The sequence below is a fragment of the Chenopodium album genome, chromosome 24 (genome assembly GCF_948465745.1).
Source record: "Chenopodium album chromosome 24, dcCheAlbu1.1, whole genome shotgun sequence".
NCBI lineage: Eukaryota > Viridiplantae > Streptophyta > Magnoliopsida > Caryophyllales > Amaranthaceae > Chenopodium > Chenopodium album.
The window spans coordinates 24,593,187-24,615,817 of NC_137857.1; the positions used below are offsets into that span (position 1 = coordinate 24,593,187).

Below are 22,631 nucleotides of genomic sequence, written 5' to 3' on the forward strand. Positions count from 1 at the left end.
TTTCTTGAATCCTTGGATTAATGCCCTAGCTTCCGCCGTCTTCTTTTGAGGGTAAAAGCGAGACAAGAAAGCTCTAGTGACATCATCCCATGTTCTAAGCGAATTGGGCTTAACCTCTTTATCCAACCACTCTAAAGCACGACCAATAAGAGAAAAGGTAAACAACTTTAGCCGAATGAACTCTTGAGAAATGTCGTTCACCTTAATGGTATTACAATACTTCTCAAATTCCTTTAGGTGATTCAACGGACTCTCACTCTTGGCTCCACTAAATTGCCTCTGTTCTATCAAAGTAATCATGGCTGACCTTATCTCAAAATCGTTCGCCGGTGTTGTAGGTGGAGCAATGCCACTCTCAAACTTATAAGCGCCGGGAATGCCCAACTCCTTCAAAGCTACTCTTGGATTCTCTCCCATTCCCTGTTCTTGCTCTTCTTCCTCAAACTCTTCTTCACTTGAGGAACTTAGGCTCAAAGATCGATTGGCTATCCTTCTTCGTGAAAGAGTTCTTTCAATTTCCGGATCCAAAGGAACTATGGGCCTATCTCGAGTCCTGCAAAATCTCAAAAGAAATTTTTAGTAACACGGCTACAAGTGTAGCCTAAAAGAAAGAAATAAAATCTTTTTGTGTTTTTCAAATAGATGGAATAGACTCAACAACAATACACAATCACGACACTATTCCCCGGCAACGGCTCCATTTTGATCGATGAGGAAACGTAGGTCGTTATCTACCCTTCCCAACGGTCAAACAAAATTTATAAACACTTAACCAACCCTATACAAGTATATGGTAAGTCGAGGGTCGAACCCAAAGGAATGGTGGGCTATTGTCTATCGTCTATGGTCAAGCTATCCCGAAGTCTATAGGTAGGGTTGTGAATTCCAAAACTAGAACGAATACGGCAAATAAGCTTGAAGAAATCAAATGTAATAAGCACTAGGGCTAGGATCCACATGCATTCATAATGGAATTGACTAATTGGGAGGTCAAATTGGCTAAGTCAAACAACGTGAGGGAAGATCAATCATGCAACCAATAGAGCATATCAAGCTATTCTCCTAGAGGTCTAACTAGCATCAACTACGATAAACTCTAGCTAGGAAACATCACGAGACACCTCAATCGTGTAAATGCAAGCCACAAATCAATGGTCCGTATCAATAAGAACTTACAATTCAATCTAGTGCAGTAATCAAAGTTGGCCAATCTTCAATCAATCACACACATGCACATGATCATCGACCAAATTTAATCACACTATCAACTCCATCAATTATCCCCAATTAGCACTAATCCATTACTCATACATGTTTCACCATTTCCCTAGCAAGTAATCTACTCACTAATCATGGTATTTAAGATCAAAACAAAACTAATCAACACATTCATCATGATCATATTAAGAAATCTAAAATCAATACAAAAATCAATCAAACTTCAATCAAATATCAATCAAACCCAAACAATTAACCAAGCATATGAAAAACAAATGAAAGTTCAATTTGGCTTGGGATGTTGAAAAGGAATTTTATTATGGTTGATAATGTTTCGGGGTTTTTTGAGTCCCTTGGGAGAGTTACAACACTAAGACTAGATGCTCGCTTGGATGCCTGTGCCTGCAAAACAACGGAGCACCGAATGGTCGGTGGTCCGCCTCCGAAGCTTAAGTTAGTCTACGTCCGAAGAATAAGGTGCGGAATGTAAAGGTTATCTGCTCGGAATCCGAGCTCGGGTGTACTGTTCTCTTGAAAGTGACAGTTCTGACAATGATTGGAAATCACTGAATATTCCTCGTAAAGAGTGTCAAAAGAACGTAGCCATAAATGAGGAGGTCATCTTTTATTTATAGGCTTCTCGAAAAACGTGCACTCCCTAGGGTTTCGTGCCCTAGGGAATATTCATGCAGCTTTTGCAGACCTCGGGATTTGGGCCTAAAAGCCGCCAATCCCAGGTCCTTTTATCCATCTGCCACGTGTCGTTCCCTGAGAGGTCCAAGGTGGCGCCCCTTTTAGTGACACGTGGCGGACTCTGATTGGGCCAACTGGCCTAGGGTATTTTTACCCAAATCATTTGCCCCTCACAGGTGACACGCGCTTGCCACGTGTTGCCTGTGACAGGTGTCAGCATCCGATTGGTCGGATTTTGAATAGTTACTGTGGAGGGAAAGTTTTAGGGTTTTTAACCCCTCTATAAATAGAAAGTTTTCATCCCCGAATTTTTTACACCTTTGCTAATCTTTGGAGAATCTTGGACTTTTTGACTTTAAGAATCTCAAAATTCCCTAAGTGTTTCTTAGCTTTCAAGGATCCGACACTCGGCCCGCTGTCCGATCGTTCTCAGCCAACCAAGCGTCTCTCACCCTTCTTCTAAAGGTAACGCCTGTTTCTTCTTTTACTTTTCATTTTTTCTTTGTTTTCGAAAAAATGGTATCCCAATCGCATGCGGCACAGCATAAGATAGTGATCAGCCGGTCACCGGGGACGGCTGAATCTAGAACTTGCAGTGCCGACTGCTTGGCCAGCGACTGTGCTTTGCGAACTTCTCCGAATCCGACTGGTTTCGTGTCTGTGCAGGACACAATGGCCAAAACCAAAAGAACAGCAAGAAAAACTAACTCCGATGGATCTTTTTTCCCGTCGGATGGTTCAACTCTTTATTCTAACGGCTCGATGAGGGTGCCTCGAAGTGAGGTGTCGGAACACCCTAATAGCCCTTCTTATCTTCCTCCTACCCCCTCCTATTACCATTCGCCCTCTTCAAGCGGTACTCCTAATGATAGGATACTGGAGGAGGCAGATGAAACCTATGCAACCGGGCCTTCTGAACAGGCGCCGGAAGAGAGTCTAGGGGAGGACCCTGCTGGCACCAGTCGGCAGTCCCCTAGCTCTGATAGATACTGCCAGGGAGTCCTTGGCAGTTGAGAGGGGGGAATCTTGGGCCGAGCCGAGCGCTTCCAGGCGCTTGGAAAAAGCCCCCTGCTATCATCATGTTCTGCAAAGCAGGCGGAACACCATAGCAAACGGCCTTGCAAGTTTTAAGCGCAAGGTTGTTCTGGGCCATGGCTTTACTTTGTGCGTCCCCAATAAGGACAACACCATTACTTGGCCGAGCATGGCCAGCTATGTTGCTATGAGGCGGCCTTTCAGGCTGGCTTGCGCTTCCCTCTCCATCCGGCCGTGGAGAGGATTTTGGATGGATACCAACTTGGTATCTGGCAACTCGTACCCAATTCCTGGATCAATATTCTGGGTTACGTTGCCGCCTGCGAGATACTGGAAGTGGAGGCGAGCTTTGAAGCATTCGCCCACATGCATTATCTTAGCAGGGCGCCTGCTAGGGGTGGCGAGGGCTAGGTGGAATAAGGATCCACCTCTCCTAGCAGGCAGGAGCGCATTGCCAGCTCTTCCTAGACGAGCAAAGGAGGAGATCATGGACACGGGTTTGTTCACCGTGTCTGTGAAGACGAATAATGAGGAGGACAAGGAAGTCACCCCTCAATGCTATCTCCCTTTGTACAAATGGTTTGAGGAAGGGACGTTCTTGGCCGCTTGTGGGCTAAGTACTGAGATGCCGAGAGGTAGTCGGCCGTCTATTTAATATGCAATTTTTATTTTGCTTGTCTTCACTTGTTAAATGATTCTGACACTTGATTCTTTTCTGCAGACAAAGCAATGGAGAAACTCTCGGCCTCCAGGAAGCCGGTTGTATCTGCTTCCAGCTACAGATCAAACATCCTTAACAGGGCGGAAGCCACCAGTACAAGGGTGGAAGAGCAGCAACCAGCCGGTACCCCAGGGGTGAGATTTTTGTACTTAGCATTTTTTTTTATTAGTGCTGAGTTTTTCCGGATGTTTTCTGCCTTTTGTTTTGTCTTCAATGATGCAGGGTACCTCCTCCAAATCCCCGTCCAAACCATCCGACCCTAAGCTCCAAAAGACTAGGGCGGGTGATGTGAGCGCATCCGGCAAGGGCGGCCGGAAGCACATTGCTCATAAGCCCAAGAGGCCCTCAGACGCCCCTGCCGGTGAGGCGAGGATTTTGGGGAAAGAGCCCCCCTCTTCTAACGGTAAGAAGAGGCTTCTGGGGAAAGAGCCCGCCTCCTCTGCCGGTCAGAAGAGGTTTCTGGGGGAAGAGGAGGTGGATGAGGACGACGGTAAGGACCATTCGTCCCCCCTTTCTTTTCTTCAAGTTATCCATACTTGAGCATTTTTCTAACTTTTTTCCTCTTGCAATTCCTGTACAGAGGCTGACTGTAGTTCCAATGGCCAAGTCCATGCTGAGGACGATTGATTCGGATGATAAAGCATCCGTCAGAGGAGTCGGCACCCTAGACCTTGATGGCATTCTAGGGAACCTTTGTGAGGTATAGACTTAACCTTGAATCACTTTACATTCGACTCTCTCTCTTTTTTTTTTTTTTTTTTTTTGTCCGCCTGGTTCTTAACCATTCGGCTTCTATTTGCAGGCCATGCTGCGCGTCCAAGGGCTCGGGAAACCCCTCAAGGAGAAGTCCAAAGAGGTAAAAGCTGCTAAGGCTCAGGCCGAGTCCGCCTTGGATAGGGCTCAATTTGATATTGCTCAGAATGAATTTATAACGCTTGATATGATGTATTCGCAGTCGGAGGCCAATCTGCAGGTGAAGAAGGACTTGGACTCGGCCCGCCTTCAGGTCTCCAACCTTAAGAAGGAGATCAAATCCCTTAAGACGGAGCTCGATCCCCTTCGGGATGCCAAGGATGAGGCCGAGAGGGCCCAGAAGAGGGTGAGCCGCCTGGAGCAGCGTCTCACAAACTAGGAGCACCAGCTGAAGGCCAAGTTTGAGTCCCGTGCTGAGCAAGATAGATCTGAACTGGTCAAACAAATGATCAGAGACAATGAGGCCATCATGCGGGACACCTGGGCGGCTGTTCAGCCAGGCTCGGACTATCAAATTTGGAAGTCCAAGTTTGATGAACTCAGCAAAGCTCTCGACGATCGCCTCCTTAAGGAGATGGAAGAAGCTACCAAGGCTGATGCTGAGGCCGAGGCTGCCGAGGGCTCTGGGTCCGACTCTTCTGGGGAGTCGTCCTCTGAGGAGGAGGAGGATCAGGAGGAGGAGCAAGAGAAAAAAGAGGAAGAGCAGCCAAAGGACAACAGGTCGGCTGCCAATGAAGAGGCTCTCCCCTGATCACTTAAGCTTTTTATTTTTTCTGTCTCTGCGGCCGAATGGCCAAGTACTTGCTTTTCCGGCCTGTGTGCCGAGTATTTATGTATTTTTACCGGCCGAGGGGTCGGGTGATTTGACAATTTCTCTGGCTTTGCCAGATAACAATTTAACCAATCGTCTGGTGGCGATTGGTCTTTTTAATTGAAATCATTCGGCCATCTGGCTGAAGTTTTTCATATTTTGTCCTTTGAATTGTTTTGAAATTTTTGCATGTTTTTTGGCTAAGTATTATAACCTGTATACCATGCGAAAGTTCTTGCCCCTGGACGGATGTCGAGTGGTTTCAGTTTATGAGATTGATTGACTTGGAAATTATTGATACTTAGAAGAGTATTCATGGTTTCTAAGTCAATCAATCACTATGGTGATTGCCCCAAACCACGCGGCAGACGTCCATCCAGAATTTGGCAAATATAAGTGTTCATTCGGCCATTAGCTCAAACAGAACTCAAATTTCCAACTTGGCTGAAATGCTAAGGAAAATCCCTGCCTATTCTGCCTCATAGGCAAAAACAGGCGCATCCGGCCATTGGCCTCCTTGAGATTAAAGTGCTAAGTCTGGGACTTAGCTTTTTTTTTTTCAAAGTAATTGTCCGCCTGTCTTGCCCCAGAGGTAGGGACCAGGCGTCATCCGGCTGATAGCCTCAAATAAGTGCTAAGTAGTTAACTTAACTCGCATATTTTTATAAAATTATTCCGCCAATTTTGCCCCTGAGCTAAAACAGGTGCATCCGGCTTTATGCCTCGGTTAGCCTCTACTTATGAAACAGTGACCATTTCTGAACTGTGCTAGAACAGATAGAAAATTTTGGCCTTTTAGATTTCACTTTCGATTAGAACAAACGACTACGAGTGCTGCCTTAGCATTCGGTTGGGCCGCTTGTTATATTCGTAGAGCAATGTGCCACCCAAATGGGAGATGCTTCTCCTCGACGAATTCACCCGAATGGGCGTCGCCGGTTATCTGACTCATGTTGGAGCAGACGGTCATACTCATGTTGGAGAAGACTGTGACCATTCAGTCTCTTTTTGTTTTTATCTAGCCTTAGGCCTTGTAATTGATTAAGTAAATGTTGGTATAAACTCAATGAAATTTCGTAGGAACGACTGTTAAGAACAATCGGCTCCTTCAAAAGGTTTGGGGCGTCTGCTGTTAGGACAGACGCCTTTCAAACATATTGGCCGTCTGTAGCTGGTACAGGCGGTGTTAAAAAACTTAAAATAATAAGACAAGTTGAAAAATGGAGGCATATTCTCATTAACAAAACTTTGAGATAACAAAATTGAAGTATTTACATTCGTACTTAGAAGTAGTACTTTTTCAAGTTGTCTACATTCCATGTTCTGGGCAGCTGCCTGCCATCTGGTTCTTCCAGGTGGTAGGTGCCGTCTCTTACTTCCTCATGGATTCGGTAGGGGCCTTCCCAATTTGGGGTTAGCATTCCCTGCTCATTCGCCCTATCGACTGCTTCCATTTTTCGTAACACAAAGTCCCCCGCTTTGAGAGGACGCTTGTGTACTCTTTTGTTGTAAGCCCGAGTCATTCTCAGACGGTATATCTCATGGCGCAAGGCAGCATTGCCCCTGCGCTCTGGTAGTGAGTCCAATGCTAGGCGCATGGCCTCCCAGTTCGCTTCCTCGTCATACAACATGATTCGAAGAGTCGGCTCATAGTGTTCAATGGGCAGGACAGCTTCTGCACCATACACCATAAGGAATGGGGTTTCTCCAGTTGCCCCTTTAGCAGTCGTCCTGATGGACCAGAGGACGTGTGGTAATTCATCCGCCCAAAGGCCACCAGCCCGTTCAATTTTCTTTTTAATCCCGTCTGAGATTAACTTGTTAAAAGCCTTGACTTGGCCGTTTGCTTGAGGCCGGCCGACTGATGCGAAGAAGCTAGAGACCCCTTGGTCTCCCAGCCAAGTCTTGAGTTGAGGCGTTTCAAATTGAGGACCATTGTCAAAAACCATAGACATGGGCACCCCGAAACGAGTGATTATGTTCCTCCAGATGAAGGAAAGGACATCTTTTGTCTTAATGTTTTTGACCGCCTCCGCCTCTACCCACTTAGTAAAGTAATCCACAGCCACCAATATGTAGCGCTTGCCGCCTGGTGCAGCTGTATAAGGTCCCAGAATGTCCATGCCCCATTTGGCAAAGGGTATTGGGCTGTGGATGGCCGTCAGGTCTGTAGCCGAACGATGAATGAGCTTGCCAAATTTTTGACACTTGTCACATTTTTTCACCAATTCCATTGCATCCGACTCCAGTGTAGGCCAGAAGTAGAGCCGCCTGGCTTTGGCAGCAAGGGATCTGCCTCCTATATGGGAGGCGCAGAATCCTGCATGCAACTCTTCGAGGACTTCCTTACCCTTCTCAGGGGTAACACACTTCAACAGAGGCTTCAGAAAACCAGCCCTGAAGAGTTCTCCTTGTCGCAACTCGAAGTTAGCCGCTCGTTTCTTCAAAACAGCCGCCTCCTGTGGTGAATCAGGGAGCGTGCCATCTGTAAGATAGGCCCGGATGCTGTCCATCCAGGTTGAGCTTCGATCAAGAACTCCAATGGGGTCTTCCTCAGATATACTTCTTTTTTCCATGACCTCCCAGAAGACAGACCGAGGCGTTTCACAAGAGGCGGATGATGCCAGTTTGGACAAGGCATTCGCCTGATTGTTGGAAGACCTGGGCACTTGACTTAGAGTAAATTCTTCAAGTGTCCCAACTTCAGCTTTGACCGCCTGCAAATATTTTATCATGGCCGGATGAGTGGCCTCGTACGTTCCATTGACTTGGAGTACGACCAATTGTGAGTCTGAGCAGGCGTCAATTTTCTTTGCCCCTGCTGCCTTGCAGTACCGAATGCCAACAAGCAGGGCTTCATATTCGGCCTCATTATTAGAGACTTGGAACTTGAACCGTAGCGCGTATTCAAATTTGTCCCCATCAGGAGACTGACAGATAATCCCTACACCACAGCCGTTCGTAGTGGAGCTCCCGTCCACATACACTTTCTAAACCTGACTAGTATCATCCGGAGCAACCGGCCTTGTCATTTCCACAATAAAGTCGGCGAATGCTTGCCCCTTTATTGCTTTCCTGGGTTCGTAAGTGAATTCCAATCCTTGCATTTCAATCGCCCATTTGAGCATTCGTCCAGAAGACTCCAAGGTTGTCAGAGGCCGCTTGATCGGCTGGTCAGTATAGACCACTACCGCATGTGCCAAGAAGTAAGGTTTCAATTTCTTGATGGCCATGTAGAGAGCGAGGCCAAACTTTTCAACCATGGGGTACCAAAGCTCAGCGTTCCTGAGAACATGGCTGATGAAATAGACTGGGAGCGGAGCGCCGTCTCTTTCAGCTAAGAGAACATCGCTGAGGGCATGATCGGAGACGGCCAGATACATGAAGAGCGTCTCTTTGGGCAAAGGGCTAACAAGCCTCGGCAAAGAGTGCAAATGAGTTTTTAACTTTTGAAAGGCTGCCTCTGCATCATCTCCCCATTCAAAATTAGTCTTCTTCCTGATTGCCTGGAAAAAGTAGAGACACTTATCGCCTGACCGACTGAGGAATCTCCCCAAGGCCGCCAGACAACCCGTAAGCTTTTGAACCTCTTTCACAGTACGGGGCGACTGCATGTCGATGACCGCCTGTATTTTCTCAGGGTTGGCCTCTATTCCCCTTTGATCAATCAGGAATCCGAGAAACTTCCCAGACTCAAAACCAAAGACACACTTTTTTGGATTTAGCATGACCTTGTGCTACCTGAGTGTGGCGAATGTTTCTCGGAGATCAGCAAGGTGATCCGCTTGTAGTTTGGATTTGACTATCATGTCATCAAAGTATGCTTCTACATTCCTCCCAATCTGATTAATGAAGACCGTATTAATCATTCTTTGGAAAGTAGCAGGCGCATTCTTCAAACCAAACGGCATCACAGTATAACAGAACAGCCCCTGATCAGTGACGAATGCCGTTTTTTCTTGATCTTTTTTCCACAGGGGGATTTGATGAAAGCCTGAATAGGCGTCCATAAAACTCATCAGGGCATGCCCGGCTGTTGAATCAACTAGACTGTCGATCTTTGGTAATGGATAACTATCCTTCGGACATGCCTTGTTCAGGTCGGTGTAGTCAACACATATCCGCCAAGTTCCATTCGGCTTTTTTACTAACACAACGTTAGCTACCCAATCAGGGAAGTTGCATGGCCGAATGAACTTGGCGTCCAGCAGCTTTTTAACATCAGCTGCTGCCGCCTGACTTCTTTCTTCGCCGTGATTTCTCTTCTTTTTCCGAATGGGCTTCTTTTTGGGATCCACGGCGAGTTTGTAGACAGCGAGATCCGGGCTGATGCCAGGCATCTCTTCCACTTCAAAGGCAAAGATATCTTTGAATTCTTTCAGAAGCTGGTGCAGGCTGTCACCTAGCTTAGCAAATGCAACCGTCCCCACCTTAACAGTCCGCTCTGGCCGAGTGTCGTCCAGAGGGATATCAATGTGTTCACCAGTCGGCTGGGGACGGAGATCATATGACCGTTCCCCGGTCAGTGATTGCTATTGCTTCTCTTTTTAACCACCACTAGTTGATCAACTTTTCTCTTTTTCTCAGCTGGTGGGGCCACCTGGTCTTCCCTGTTATCATCAAGGTCGACTGTTTGTTTGCCCCAGAAGGTTACTGCGACCGCGGGCTTGACATCCGAGAGATAGCACTCCCGAGCTGTCTTTTGGTCCCCGTTAAGGGAACCGACTGTGCCATCATCCCTCTCATACTTAACAAGCATGAGGGCAAGAATGATGACGCCCTTGCACTCGTTCAGAGTGGCGGTGAGCTCTTCAACCACGAGGAAACAGATGGTCATATGCCGACCATTTCCCTTTTGCCCCAGACGGATGGGTAGATCTATCTGTCCGACTGGGTGCACAAGTCCTCCCCCAAACCCTACAAGGGTGTGAGAGACCTCCATCATGTTGTCTGGCTTGTACTTGAGATTAGACAAGCATTTGAGGCTAATGAGGTCAGAGGAGCTGCCTGTGTCAATCAAGATTCGACCAACCAATTGGTTGGCCACTTTGCATTCAATGACCACAGGGTCATCATGCGGCCGACGGACTTTGCCTCTGTCCTTTTCGGTGATGATGACCTCGGGGAAAGCGGATGTGCCTGCCGCCTCTCCCTCTTCAACAGAATGGATCATCTTTTTCAGATGATCCTTGGTGCCCCGAATGGTCGGGCCACCCCCGGCAAATCCGCCTGCTATGGTGTATACCGGATCTTCATCAGTGTCGGTACTAACAGTCGGCTGGGGAGCCTTCTTTTTGGACTGCCCCTGATTCGCCTTTGAAGTCACTTTGGACTTCACATAGGACTTCAGCTGTCCTTTGTCGGCCAGACGGTCAAGCTCTCGTTTGAGGCTGAAACAGTCGTTGGTGTCATGGCCGATGTCTTCATGGAAATGGCAATGTTTATTTTTGTTCCGATTTTCAACGGAACCTCTCATTGGAGTCGGCTTCTCAAGAGTCAGCCGGTCCTTTATTTCCATCAAGATGGAGCAGCAGTCCTTGTGGAACTCGTACCTTGGGACGTACGGTTTCACTATTTCTTCTTCTTCTGGGCCGGCTGATCAGAGTTATCAACGGCCCAGATTTGCTTTTTCTTTTTGCTCTCTTATGGCTTGGGAGCCGGCTGAGCAGGCCGACTCTCCTTCTGTCGGTCGGACCTCTTAGAGTCCGACTGCCTGTTGGAGGAGCAGAGCTCGGTCGCCTGTATATAGGCTTCCGCCTCTCGCAGCGCTCCCTGTAGAGTGAAGATTTGTTTTCGGACGAGTTCATACTTGAAAGTAGAACCGTCCTTCAGACCCTTGAAAAAGTCTGTGAAGGCGACCTCGTCAGATAGCCCATGGATCTGGAATCGTACCAGATGGAACCGCCTGATGTAGGAACGCAAGCCTTCTCTATCTCCCTGCTGTACATTGCCAAGATCAAGGCTTGTCTTCTTGGCAGGGATGTTCATAGAAAAGTTGGAAGCAAACAAGAATGCAAGCGTCTTGAAGCTATTGATACAACCAGCCGGCAAGTTGCCGAACCACTGCTGGGCTATGCCCTTCAGGGTGGCTGGAAAGCAGCGACACCATGCGGCATCATCCAGCCCTTGTAAATACATGAGGTGGGTGTATGCTAGCAGGTGGTCTTCGGGGTTGGTGGTCCCATCATAGGTTCCAACCAACACATTTTTAACCTTGGCCGGCTGTTCGGCGTCGGTTATTTCCTTAGAGAAAGCAGAGGGTTGATCTCCAAGGTGCTGCAGCCTAAGCTGCCAATCCATGGGCTGATAGCCGCATACCGCCTGTCCCCCAAGGAAGGCAGGCTGAATATAAGGTTGAGCCGGCGTTTAATATAGTGGCTGAGCCATGTACTGAGCCGGCTGGATTACATGAGGTCCAACTTGAACCCGGGGGCTGCTTATTGGAGTCTCATGCACAGATTGTGAATACCTCAACGAGGTATGCTGGAAGCTGTCGTGGTAAGTCGACGTTGAGGCCGACTCTGAAAGCTCATTTCTCTTCTACTCGATGTAATGTCGAGCATCAGAGAATGTCTTCTTGTTACCATCCGGCTGAACATGCCGAATGGCTTTCCTTGCAACCGTTTTTGGGAAACGCAGTCTTGAGAGGTCAAACTGAGGCCGAGCCGTTTCCTTGGGATGAGGAGTCGGTTGTCGGTCCCTGACCGATTTGTGCTTGCCCGTCTGGGCTGACTTCTTGGCCGACTGCTCCTTGGCAGGAGTAGTCGACTTCTTGTTGGTGAGTTGTCTTATCTCACCACGGAGAGTGCTCACAAGCTTCAGAGCTCGTATCTGGTTACTGGGTCTGACCCTTCCGCCTGGGTAGGATCAGACGGATTCTTTGAATGACCGGATGGTTTGCTCGGAGCATTCTGAGAGTGAGGGCGCTCCCGCTTTTCCTTGCTGCGGATGTGCCTGGAGATGAGGGACCCATCTCTGGCAGTATAGGTTTCAACGTTACCGTCGTCACCTGAATCATGGTCCGACTGGACCAATACTTCGTCCAGGGACCGATTGGTCTCTGGTGGCTGTCTGGTCTCCGGTGGCCGATTGGTTTCCGAAGGCCGATTGGTTACAGAAATTGGTACAGTTTCCAAAGAGGCCATCTTAGAGGTACTCTCCCCACAGACGGCGCCAAATGTTTCGGGGTTTTTTTAGTCTCTTGGGAGAGTTACAACACTAAGACTGGATGCTCGCTTGGATGCCTGTGCCTGCAAAACAACGGACCACAGAATGGTCGGTGGTCCGCCTCCGAAGCTTAAGTTAGTCTACGTCCGAAGAATAAGGTGCGGAATGTAAAGGTTATCTGCTCGGATTCCGAGCTCGGGTGTACTGTTCTCTTGAGAGTGACAGTTCTGACAATGATTGGCAATCACTGAATATTCCTCGTAAAGAGTGTCAAAAGAACGTAGCCATAAATGAGGAGGTCATCTCCTATTTATAGGCTTCTCGAAAAACGTGCACTCCCTAGGGTTTCGTGCCCTAGGGAATATTCACGCAGCTTTTGCAGACCTCGGGATTTGGGCCTAAAAGCCGACAATCCCAGGTCCTTTTATCCATCTGCCATGTATCGTTCCCTGAGAGGTCCAAGGTGGCGCCCCTTTCAGGGACACGTGGCGGACTCTGATTGGGCCAACTGGCCTAGGGTTTTTTTTACCCAAATCAGTTGATATAATTTTTATTGATGCTATAAGCATGGGAAAGGAGCTATATAAGTGTCTATGTACACGAGTAATAAATTGTATGTTGGTGTCTTAGTGCACTTAAGGCGTTTTTAACACCGAGGGATAGGATTTGTGGCGCTTTATACGTTTAAGGTGTCTTTGACACTGAGGTAGATTTAAAAAAGGATTAAACATTAAATACTATGTGATCACTAATTATTCAAGAATTAAATTGGCATGTTTAATTGTTTGAATAATTATTGTTGATTGAATTATTATGGTTTGTGAGTCATCACCAAGTCTAATAATCTGTAAATAACGTTAAGTGAAAGAGATTACGCACCAAAACTCTTGGAATGTATATACATTGAGTATGAACATATGGGGGGAGTTATGTGACTTTATATTTGATCATAACTTTCTACTGGAGTACAGGACGATGTACATTTCTTTTATTATTATTATAAGATGAAATTCCCCCACCTATGTGTGGTTTTAATTTGATGCTGGCACGGTTAGCTCCCGTGTCAATAACCTCTATTATTTGGGGGAGGCTGAGTGGGAAACCCGTTCGATGCGTAATCAACGCTAAATAAATTATTTAGTGGTCTAGTTGAGAAGTCTTGTTGAATGTTGTATGTGCTTGTAAACAAGTGCATTGAGGTAAGTGTGTGTTGATACGTGAAAGCATGTTAGTGTGTTCAAATACACTTATGTACTCAACTTTGCTGATTGTGTGTGTTTGTGTGTTATTGGCCTTGTTTTTACCTTAGCCCTATAATGAACCATTTTTAATGGAAAGTAGTGGAAACAAGTAGATATAAGCTTTTCAAGTATTGAAGCATATTCATGACGGGGAATAAGTGAAGAGCGAATTATGCTAGTTTCTATTAGTTTATGATATGTTTAATGCTTTGATTATTTATGATATTATTATGTGTGAGACTAACGCAAAGTTTTGGATTTGGTTTGGTTTTAATAAGGGCCTATAACGGTTCCAAGTTGTAGGTTGATTTTACTTGACTTCGTTTGACTTTGGTATTAACTTTACTTTCGTTTGGTTGACTTTTAAGTTGACTTGCTTTGGATGATTTTGAATTTAGTCTTCCGCTGTGTGTCTTTGATAGTTTCCTTAGCCATTTTCACGGTGGCGGTAATGTCTTAGAAATTCTTATTTCGTATTTATAAAAGAGTAAAACAAAGGAAGGGAATTTCTAGGGTGTTACAACGGATATGTGTCCAATTGCCCGACTCGGCTTTTTTGTGAAAATTATTCATGATTTTGAACTAAAATGAAATGTCTAAGTGTGCTACCCTTGTCCGAGTGAAAGTCCGACACGGGTACGTGAGGTTAAAAGAAAAGTTCAGGATGTTGTTGTAATTAAAACACTTCACCAAATATTTATGTAATGAGCTATTACCAAGGTTACAAGGTACGGGGTTCAATTTGAAACGCTAAACAAAAATAGATGCGCAAAACGCTACCTTAAGTGAATCCGGTACGAATGAGTACAATCGGTCAATTCAATTTTATTCTTTTTCTGAGAAGATTTTATTGCATCCTCTATGAAGTTAGTTGTTTCCTCTAAAAGGTTTGTACGAGAATTTTTTAGATTTTATACGATAACTAGGATTGTCAAAGGAAACTGAAATGCTGAATATACTATATTTAGAAAATTTATATCCCAAATTTTATATGCCTCACGAGGATTCATTATTCATTAGAGAAAGCTAGCATATAAAATTGGTTATTCAGTGATTTCTAATAACTAAATCAGATCCAAAATAATACTCAAAGCAGAGAAATAACAGAGATAATTTCAGAGAGAATTTGGGAGAAGAAGAGAGAAGATATATTATGATTGCTTGAATGAAAACCGTTACACCCTCACAGCTTAATACATGCACTAGCAAAGTTAGAGCAAGCTGGCAGAGAATCTAATACATTCACTGAATCAAAATAACATAAAGCTAAATGACAAAAAAAAAAAAGAATAACATAATTGCCAGCAAGGCATATTAGCTGTAATATTCTTAATACTCCCCCTCAAGCAGGTGAGTGAGTGAAAGGAACTCCCAGCTTGGACATATGCTTGTAGTGTAGCTTAACAGGCAACACCTTGGTAAAAATGTCAACAACTTGATCTGCAGAAGAGACCTTCACAGGCTTGATGAGACCTTTCTTAACTTGATCACGCACAAAGTGGAAATTAACCTCGACATGTTTTGTGCGCTCATGTAGTGCAGGATTAGCAGCAATAGCCAAGGCAGCCTAAATGTCACGGTGCCTAGATCCTTAAGGAGATTAGACAACTAGGAAACTTCACAAGTGGTAAGAGCCATAGCCCGATACTTAGCCTTCAGCAGAGGAACGAGAAGTCACAGATTGTTTCTTGGCTTTCCAAGAGATAAGAGAGAAACCAAGAAAGATACAGTATCTAGAAGTGGACTTTCTTGACATAGGACAACCAGCGCAGTCACTGTCACATAATGCTGTAAGAATAGCAGCTGAATCAGTAGCAAGAAGAACACCTTAAGACAATGTTTCAGCTAAATATCTTAGCAATCGTTTTACAGCTTGCATATGAGAAGTATAAGGTTCCTGCATGAACTAAGTCAGAATCTGAACTGTATAAGCTATATCAGGCCTTGTAATTGTCAAATAAATGAGCTTGACAATTAATCTCTGATAGGATGAGCGATTAGGTAAAGGATCACCCTGAGTTACAGTTAACTTAGTATTACTGTCCATGGGAAGAAGCAAAGGTTTGGCAGACAACATGCTAAATTCCTTGAGGATGTTAGAGGTGTATTTCTTCTGAGAGAGAAAGAATCCAGCATCAGTTCTGTCAATTTCAATGCCAAGGAAGTATCTTACTTCACCAAGATCTTTCATGTGGAAAGCTTGAGATAAGAGGGACTTGAGACTATTTATATCATCTATGTTGTTGCCATAGATGAGCAAATCATCCACATAGACTAATACAACAGTATTAGATGTAGATGTGACTTTGGTGAAGAGGCTGTAATCAGACTTGGATTGAATGAAGCTCATTTGTAGGTGATTATTAGATAGCTTATGAAACCATTGCCTTGGAGCCTGTTTCAAGCCATAAAGAGATTTCTTGAATTGGTTGGCTTCTTGTAATCATCAGTTTGTTGAATTCTGCTTCCAAGTCCTGAGTAACCTTGAGGTAGAGACATGTAAACATTCTCCATGAGATCACCATGGAGAAAGGCATTTGTCACATCCATTTGGATAGCATGCCATTCTTCCTTAGCAGCAACGTACAGCAAGGAGAGTCCTCACAGTTGTCATTTTGGCAACTGGAGCAAAAGTTTCAGAGTAGTCAACTCCAAATTGTTGCTTACAGCCAAGAATAACTAGCCTTGACTTATGTCTTTCAATTGAGCCATTTGGGTTGTACTTGGTCTTATACAACCATTTGCGACCAATTGCACTTTTTCTAGGAGGCAGAAATGTGATATCCCAGGCATCATTCAACTCAAGAGAAACTAGCTCTATATTCATGGCTTTGATCTAATGATCATGCTTGACAACATCCTTTAAAAAGACAAGGTCATTCGCAGCTACTATTGTAGATAAAAAAATAGTGAAATTCATGTCAAATAGCATTGCTTGCAAAATGAGCAATTTGAGTGGGATTAAGGGGCATGACATAGTCTTTATGCCAGAATGGGATGGTGTGTTCCCTGGTTGATTTTCTTACAGGTGGTGGGGAGGGAGATGTGTTTGTTGAGAGAGGGGATGGTATAGGAGTAGTGACTGGAGAGTTTGTAGTGTTTGGGGTGTCAGATGTAACTGGAGAGGGAGGTGGAGAGGAGTATGGTGTAAAAGTATTAGAATCATCAAATAGTTCATCAAAACTATCTGAATTGACAGATTCGGGAAGAGGTTGCATATAGGAATGTTGAGATGATGAGTGAAATGGGAATATGTGTTCATGAAACACTACTTCTTTGGAAACTAAATTGTGTTTAGTTTCCAGATTATGTAGCATGTAACCTTTCTGAGTTGCAGGATAGCCCAAGAATAAGCAACACCTCTAGAATCAAACTTATCAGTGGAATGATCTGGATTGTAACCAAAGGCTAAGCATCCAAATACTTTCAAGTGACTATAATCTGGAGCTTTGAGGAATAAGCACTCAAGTGGTGTTTTGTTGTTTATAATGGGAGTAGGAAGTCTGTTGACGATGTTTACAGCAGTGAGTACACAGTTACCCCAATAAGACAGAGGTAAGTTAGCTTGGAATCTCAAAGACCTAGCCACCTCTAGAACATGTCTATGTTTCCTCTCAACTCGAGCATTTTGCTGTGGTCTTTTCACACAAGAAGTTTGGTGAATGATGCCATGCTTGGCAAAAAATTCATTGCAACGACCATCATCAAATTCTAAGGCATTGTCTGACCTTAAGAATTTGATAGTCTTCTGAAAATGATTCCTGGCATAATTGAGGAAAGTTTCAAGAGTTTTCAGAGAATCAGACTTGAGTTGCAACAAATACACCCAAGTGTTCCTTGTATGATCATCCACTATAGTCAAGAAATTCTTGTATTTGCCTTTAGTGCTTACCCTATAAGGCCCCCGTATGTCCATATGAATAAATTCAAATGATTCAGTAGCATGAGAAATGCTGAAAGTATAAGGAAGCTTGGTGAATTTGGACATAAGACAAGATACACAAAATTTAGAGTCATGAACAGTGAGAGGTTTGACACATAATATGCATTAGAGCTTTGTCATAGAAGCATGGCCCAATCTATGATGCCAGAGAGTGAGAGAGTCAGTTTTACTTTAAAGCCAGACAAAATAGAATTCAGAGCACTGACTTGCATTTTGTCCTGTTCTAGAATATCAGAAATATGAGAGTCAAGATAATATAGGCCATCTTTCATTCTTCTTGTGCCTCTGATTTACTGAGTTTGTGTATCAAGAATAATGTAGTGCTTAGGGAAGAATTGCACTTAACATTTGTTGTTTTGGACCAATTTCTGTATGGACTGAAGATTGTGTTTGAAAGTTGGAACACACAACACATTTTCCAACTTGAGTCCAAATTTAAGAGCGACACTTCCTATGTGTGAGATTTCTGCTTTCTCACCATTTGGAAGATTACTTTTGGACATATTAGCAACTTTCTTCTACTCATCATGATTCTGCAAAGTGGAGGTCATGTGGTCTGAGGCACCAGAATCCAGAATCCATTCACTCAGATTTGTGCTGACATTGCATGAGATTATTCTTGAGAACTGTTCAAGTTCATCATCAGTTTCAGAACCTTTGTTCTGACTCAATAGCTTGGCATCATTTTGGCTATTTGCTCCAACTGCTGAGGTGTGAACAACAACCCACTATTTTCAGCACTGGTCTGAGCTACATCAGCCATTTTTGATCCACTATTCTTAGGACCTGAATTCCACCTCTGGCCACTAGCAGGTTTAGGTCTATTGAGAGGTGTAGATGGATTGTGTTTGGAATGCCAATTGGGATAGCCAATAACAGTCCAGCACCTATCACTTCTGTGGCCCTTAAGATCACATGATGTGCACATAAATGACTTGCCAGCTGCAACAGGTTTGTTGTACATAGCCATTGGATCATTTGCACATTTGTTGAGGTTCAAGACCTCTCTCTGAGCTTTTTCTTGCTGCATAACAGCAGTAGTCTCAGCTGAGGGCAAGGGAATCATGAGAAGCAGCTGGCTTCTCTTAGGATCATATACCTCATCCAATCCATTCAGGTTTTGAAAGAGCTTAGCTTCCTCCTTCTGAGTATTGAAGGCATTCAATAGAGTTTGCACTTCTACACTAGGGTTAAATATAGTAAGCAGCATGTTCATAGCATCTAACTCTTCCCAAACAGCTCTCAATGATGTATAATATTCATTCACTGCATAGAATTCTGTTTTATTTCAAATAGACCTTTGTTATGTTTATACTTCCTAGATCCATTGGTTAGAGAGAATCGTTTTCCAAATTTATCCAAATTTCTCTAGCAGAGGTCATAAACATGATACATTTCTTAACAGAAGAAGAGACATCATGAGTGATCCAAGCAATTACCATGTCATTGTCGGTGTTCTAGAGCTCAGCTTTCATATAATCATCACTTGGTTTCTCAACTGTACCAAGAACAGATCCAAGATTGCGTTTGGAGGAAAGATTAATCTCCATTGTCCTGCGCCAAGCTCTATAATCAGAAGATCCTTGTAGCTTGTCCACTTGCACTGAAGTAGGACCATCAAAAGGGTGAAGAAATAAAGGATTTAGCATATCCTGAAAAGAGATTCTTCCTCCAACCATAATGATCAAAAAGGTAAAGAGAATAATAGAATTACAGAAGAGAGAAGAAATCAGAATAGAGAGAAAAAGGAAGGAAGAAGCAGAATAGAGAAAGACATAGGGGAAGATAAGATCAACAGCAATCAAACAGATGTGTATTCCATCACTGCAGTGAGGTGCTCTGATACCATAATAACTAAATCAAATGCAAAATAATACTCAAAGCAGAGGAATAACAAAGAGAATTTCATAGAGAATTTGGGAGAAGAGGAGAGAAGATATATTATGATTGCTTGAATGAAAACCGTTACACCCTCGTAGCTTAATACATGCACTAGAAAAGTTAGAGCAAGTTGGCAGAGAATCTACTACATTCACTGAATCAAAATAACAGTAAGCTAAATGACAAAAAAGAGAATAACAAAATTGCCAGAAAGGCATATTAGCTACAATATTCTTAATAATTTCTAAATCAAATCTCTTTCTAGATAGTAAATTAAGAGTCATATATACATTGTCATACCTTGTCTGCAATTTGTTCATTATGCATAGTTGGTGACTTATATCCTTGAAGCTGAAGGCCATGTTTCAAAAACAGGTCATCGAAGATTAAAGAGGTATGAGATTAATAATGAGTTTTAGAAATGTAAGATGGGACCTGAGTTGACAACCTGCTTTCAAAATGATGGGTATTTTTGAAATAATCTTGGCATTTTTAGGATTCTCTTATAGCCAACATTTGGCTACCGATATCATTCTCCATTCATTGTCTGACAGGCTGACAACTTTCAACATGAACGAGTCTGAAAAATACTTTAACTGAATTGCACGGGTTGGTAGGCATCCTTGGTCTCAAACCTCTTTTGGAGGTCCGGCTACACCATCAAGCAAGTGACTGGAATTGACCTTTCATTAGCTTGCCGGCAGTGTGGCACAACGTTTTTTTGGCTTTAGATGATATGATTCATTAGTCACTACTGAAAGCGGGTTTTCTAAGACATCTTCTCTACCCTCCGACCTCAAAACAAGTATTGGGGTCTTTTCCCAATTGATGAAGTTTCCTCTAAATAAATACCTCCTCTATTTACTTGCAGCAATTTTCATTTGACGCTTAGCCCAATTGTCAATATGCCGCTTTTATCAGTATGTAAAAGTTATAATCTATTTTTCATTAAATATCATTATAAAAACCATTAAAAAAATTGAGCATATAAATAATGCATACCCATTTTTTTTTCTTATTAATTTGTAGTGGTCTTTCTTTTATGTTTTGTTTTAAAAAAAACAAGTGTAAAATTGGAAGAAATACACTCCAAGTAATTTAATTTTTTTTCATTAAAATGGCTAATTAGGCTTATATCATACTTCGTATAGGGTATCAATTGTATACCAAGTCCAACAGTGTTAAATATTGATGGACCTAAATAAGATCCGATCCAATAAGCCCAATAAAAAGGTGTTGAATGAAAAATGGGGAGGTTAGGGTTTTAGGTGGTTTAAAAGATCAGAAAACCTGGTGTTTTTTTTTTTCATTATACTCTTAGCGCCTCCGACGAACCAAGAACCAATCTATACTCTGCAACTTCGAGGTTTTTCACTCTCTCCTCTCTCTCGCTCTCGCTCCGATTCAATTTCATACTTTCATGTTTTTGTAATTTATTTATACATTTTTTATATCATTTTTATACATACTTGATTATTAATTGTCAAATTTGTATCAAACAAATTTCATGATTTATCTACAATACTATTATTGTATTTATACCTATATTTGAAATCGACAATTTGAAATGTTATTGATGTATACACGTACGGTTTAGGACGCCTAAATTGTAATCGAAAATTTCATGTTTATTGTTTGTTTTGTTTAGAGTATCTTTCTGAAATCTTGAATAAATTAACTGTATGCCTGCTATGATTAATTTTACAATATTTTTGGCTTAAAGTAGAGATTAATAATATGTATGTTTCACCTATATTATCAATATGATTTATGTTGTACCCTTGCATTAGCAAAGTGTAATTGAAATCACTTTTTGCTTGTCGATTAGTCAAATCAAAGTGATAACGTAGAGAGATTGTTATATACACTTAAGTTGCACGGTGCACCCAAGAGTATTTGTGTGATCGATGATAAAATGAGCAATAATCATCGAAATGAGCAAACACGGGTGTATATAACAATTTCTAGATAACCATTGGATCATCGGATTGCTATAATTGGATTTGTAATGTCTGACTCTAGGGTTGCTCGCTTTATTTACAGGATAAGAGAAGGTTTGCATCAATTTACCTACAATGTCTGGGTATGTTCTTAACTATCCAATTTATATCTTTTGTTTCGTTTCTAAGAGAAGTTCTAAGTACTTGAATGTGTTTGGTGGCCCGAGTTTTTATATGGTTATATTGAATTCGTTTCAGCGAGGAGGTTGCTGTTGCTGTTCCGGCTACTGAGACCCCATCACCATTGGGGGAGACCATGGACCTGATGACTGCTCTGCAGCTCGTCCTCAAGAAAGCTCTTGCACACGGTGGCCTTTGCCGAGGTCTTCATGAGGGTGCCAAGGTGATTGAGAAGCATGCTGCTCAGCTTTGCCTCTTGGCTGAGGATTGTGACCAACCCGACTATGTCAAATTGGTGAAAGCTCTCTGTGCTGAGCACAACGTTAACTTGCTTACTGTTCCAAGTGCCAAGACCCTAGGCGAGTGGGCTGGTGTAAGTTACTCTACTATTGAATTTCTTGATGTTATAATGGGATGATTTATTGTTTGCAACTCATACATGCTTTACAAATGTTAGTTTAACTTACTGGTTGAGCGTATTTTAGTTGGTTTTGTTGTTATTTGATGTTAGAGATCTTTCATCTTTAGATTAGCTAGCAGTATATCTTCCAAGCATAACTTTCTTCTATTATTTACCAATAGTTTTTGAGAAATATGCACAATGTTGACCTTTCAATAAACCTCATTTATGCTAAATTTTTTTTCCGATACTTCTGCAGCTTTGCAAGATTGATTCAGAGGGTAAGGCAAGGAAAGTTGTCGGCTGTTCATGCGTAGTAGTTAAGGTAGATCCCTTGTATTGTCTTTGTTGGTTGCTTTAAGAGCTACATCTTTTAGGTGGGCTAACCCTTTCTTTTTTGCTTGCTGTTTCAGGACTTTGGTGAGGAGTCAGAAGGGCTCAATGTTGTCCAGCAGCACATCAAGTCTCACTAAATCGTTCACATATGAGAATCCTTATCAGTTAGAGGGGCTTTAGCTCTGTAGTATTGTTTGTTTTGGATTTGAGATTTTCTTCCAGAGAAATTTTGGTTGTTTTTTGGTACATTTTGCATTGTTTATCTCAGAAGCAGTTGCACTAAATTTTACTACATTTTGTTGATTCTGTTTA

At 43.0% G+C, this 22,631-nt stretch overlaps 1 protein-coding gene across 1 annotated transcript; it reads left to right on the top strand.

Moving 5' to 3' along the window:
* The first annotated feature begins 20,709 nt into the window (after positions 1–20,709).
* Positions 20,710–22,631, top strand: LOC145611797 (small ribosomal subunit protein eS12-like). Its single transcript, XM_081667163.1, has 5 exons — positions 20,710–20,829; positions 21,507–21,546; positions 21,662–21,956; positions 22,243–22,308; positions 22,397–22,631. The coding sequence occupies exons 2-5, from the start codon at positions 21,539–21,541 to the stop codon at positions 22,454–22,456; spliced, it is 429 nt and encodes a 142-aa protein (XP_081523289.1). The 5' UTR covers positions 20,710–20,829; positions 21,507–21,538; the 3' UTR covers positions 22,457–22,631.

Coding starts and splice junctions, on each gene's coding strand:
- LOC145611797 (XM_081667163.1), top strand. Junction 21,957..22,242: donor CCCTAGGCGAGTGGGCTGGT/GTAAGTTACTCT, acceptor ATACTTCTGCAG/CTTTGCAAGATTGATTCAGA. Junction 22,309..22,396: donor GTTCATGCGTAGTAGTTAAG/GTAGATCCCTTG, acceptor TTGCTGTTTCAG/GACTTTGGTGAGGAGTCAGA.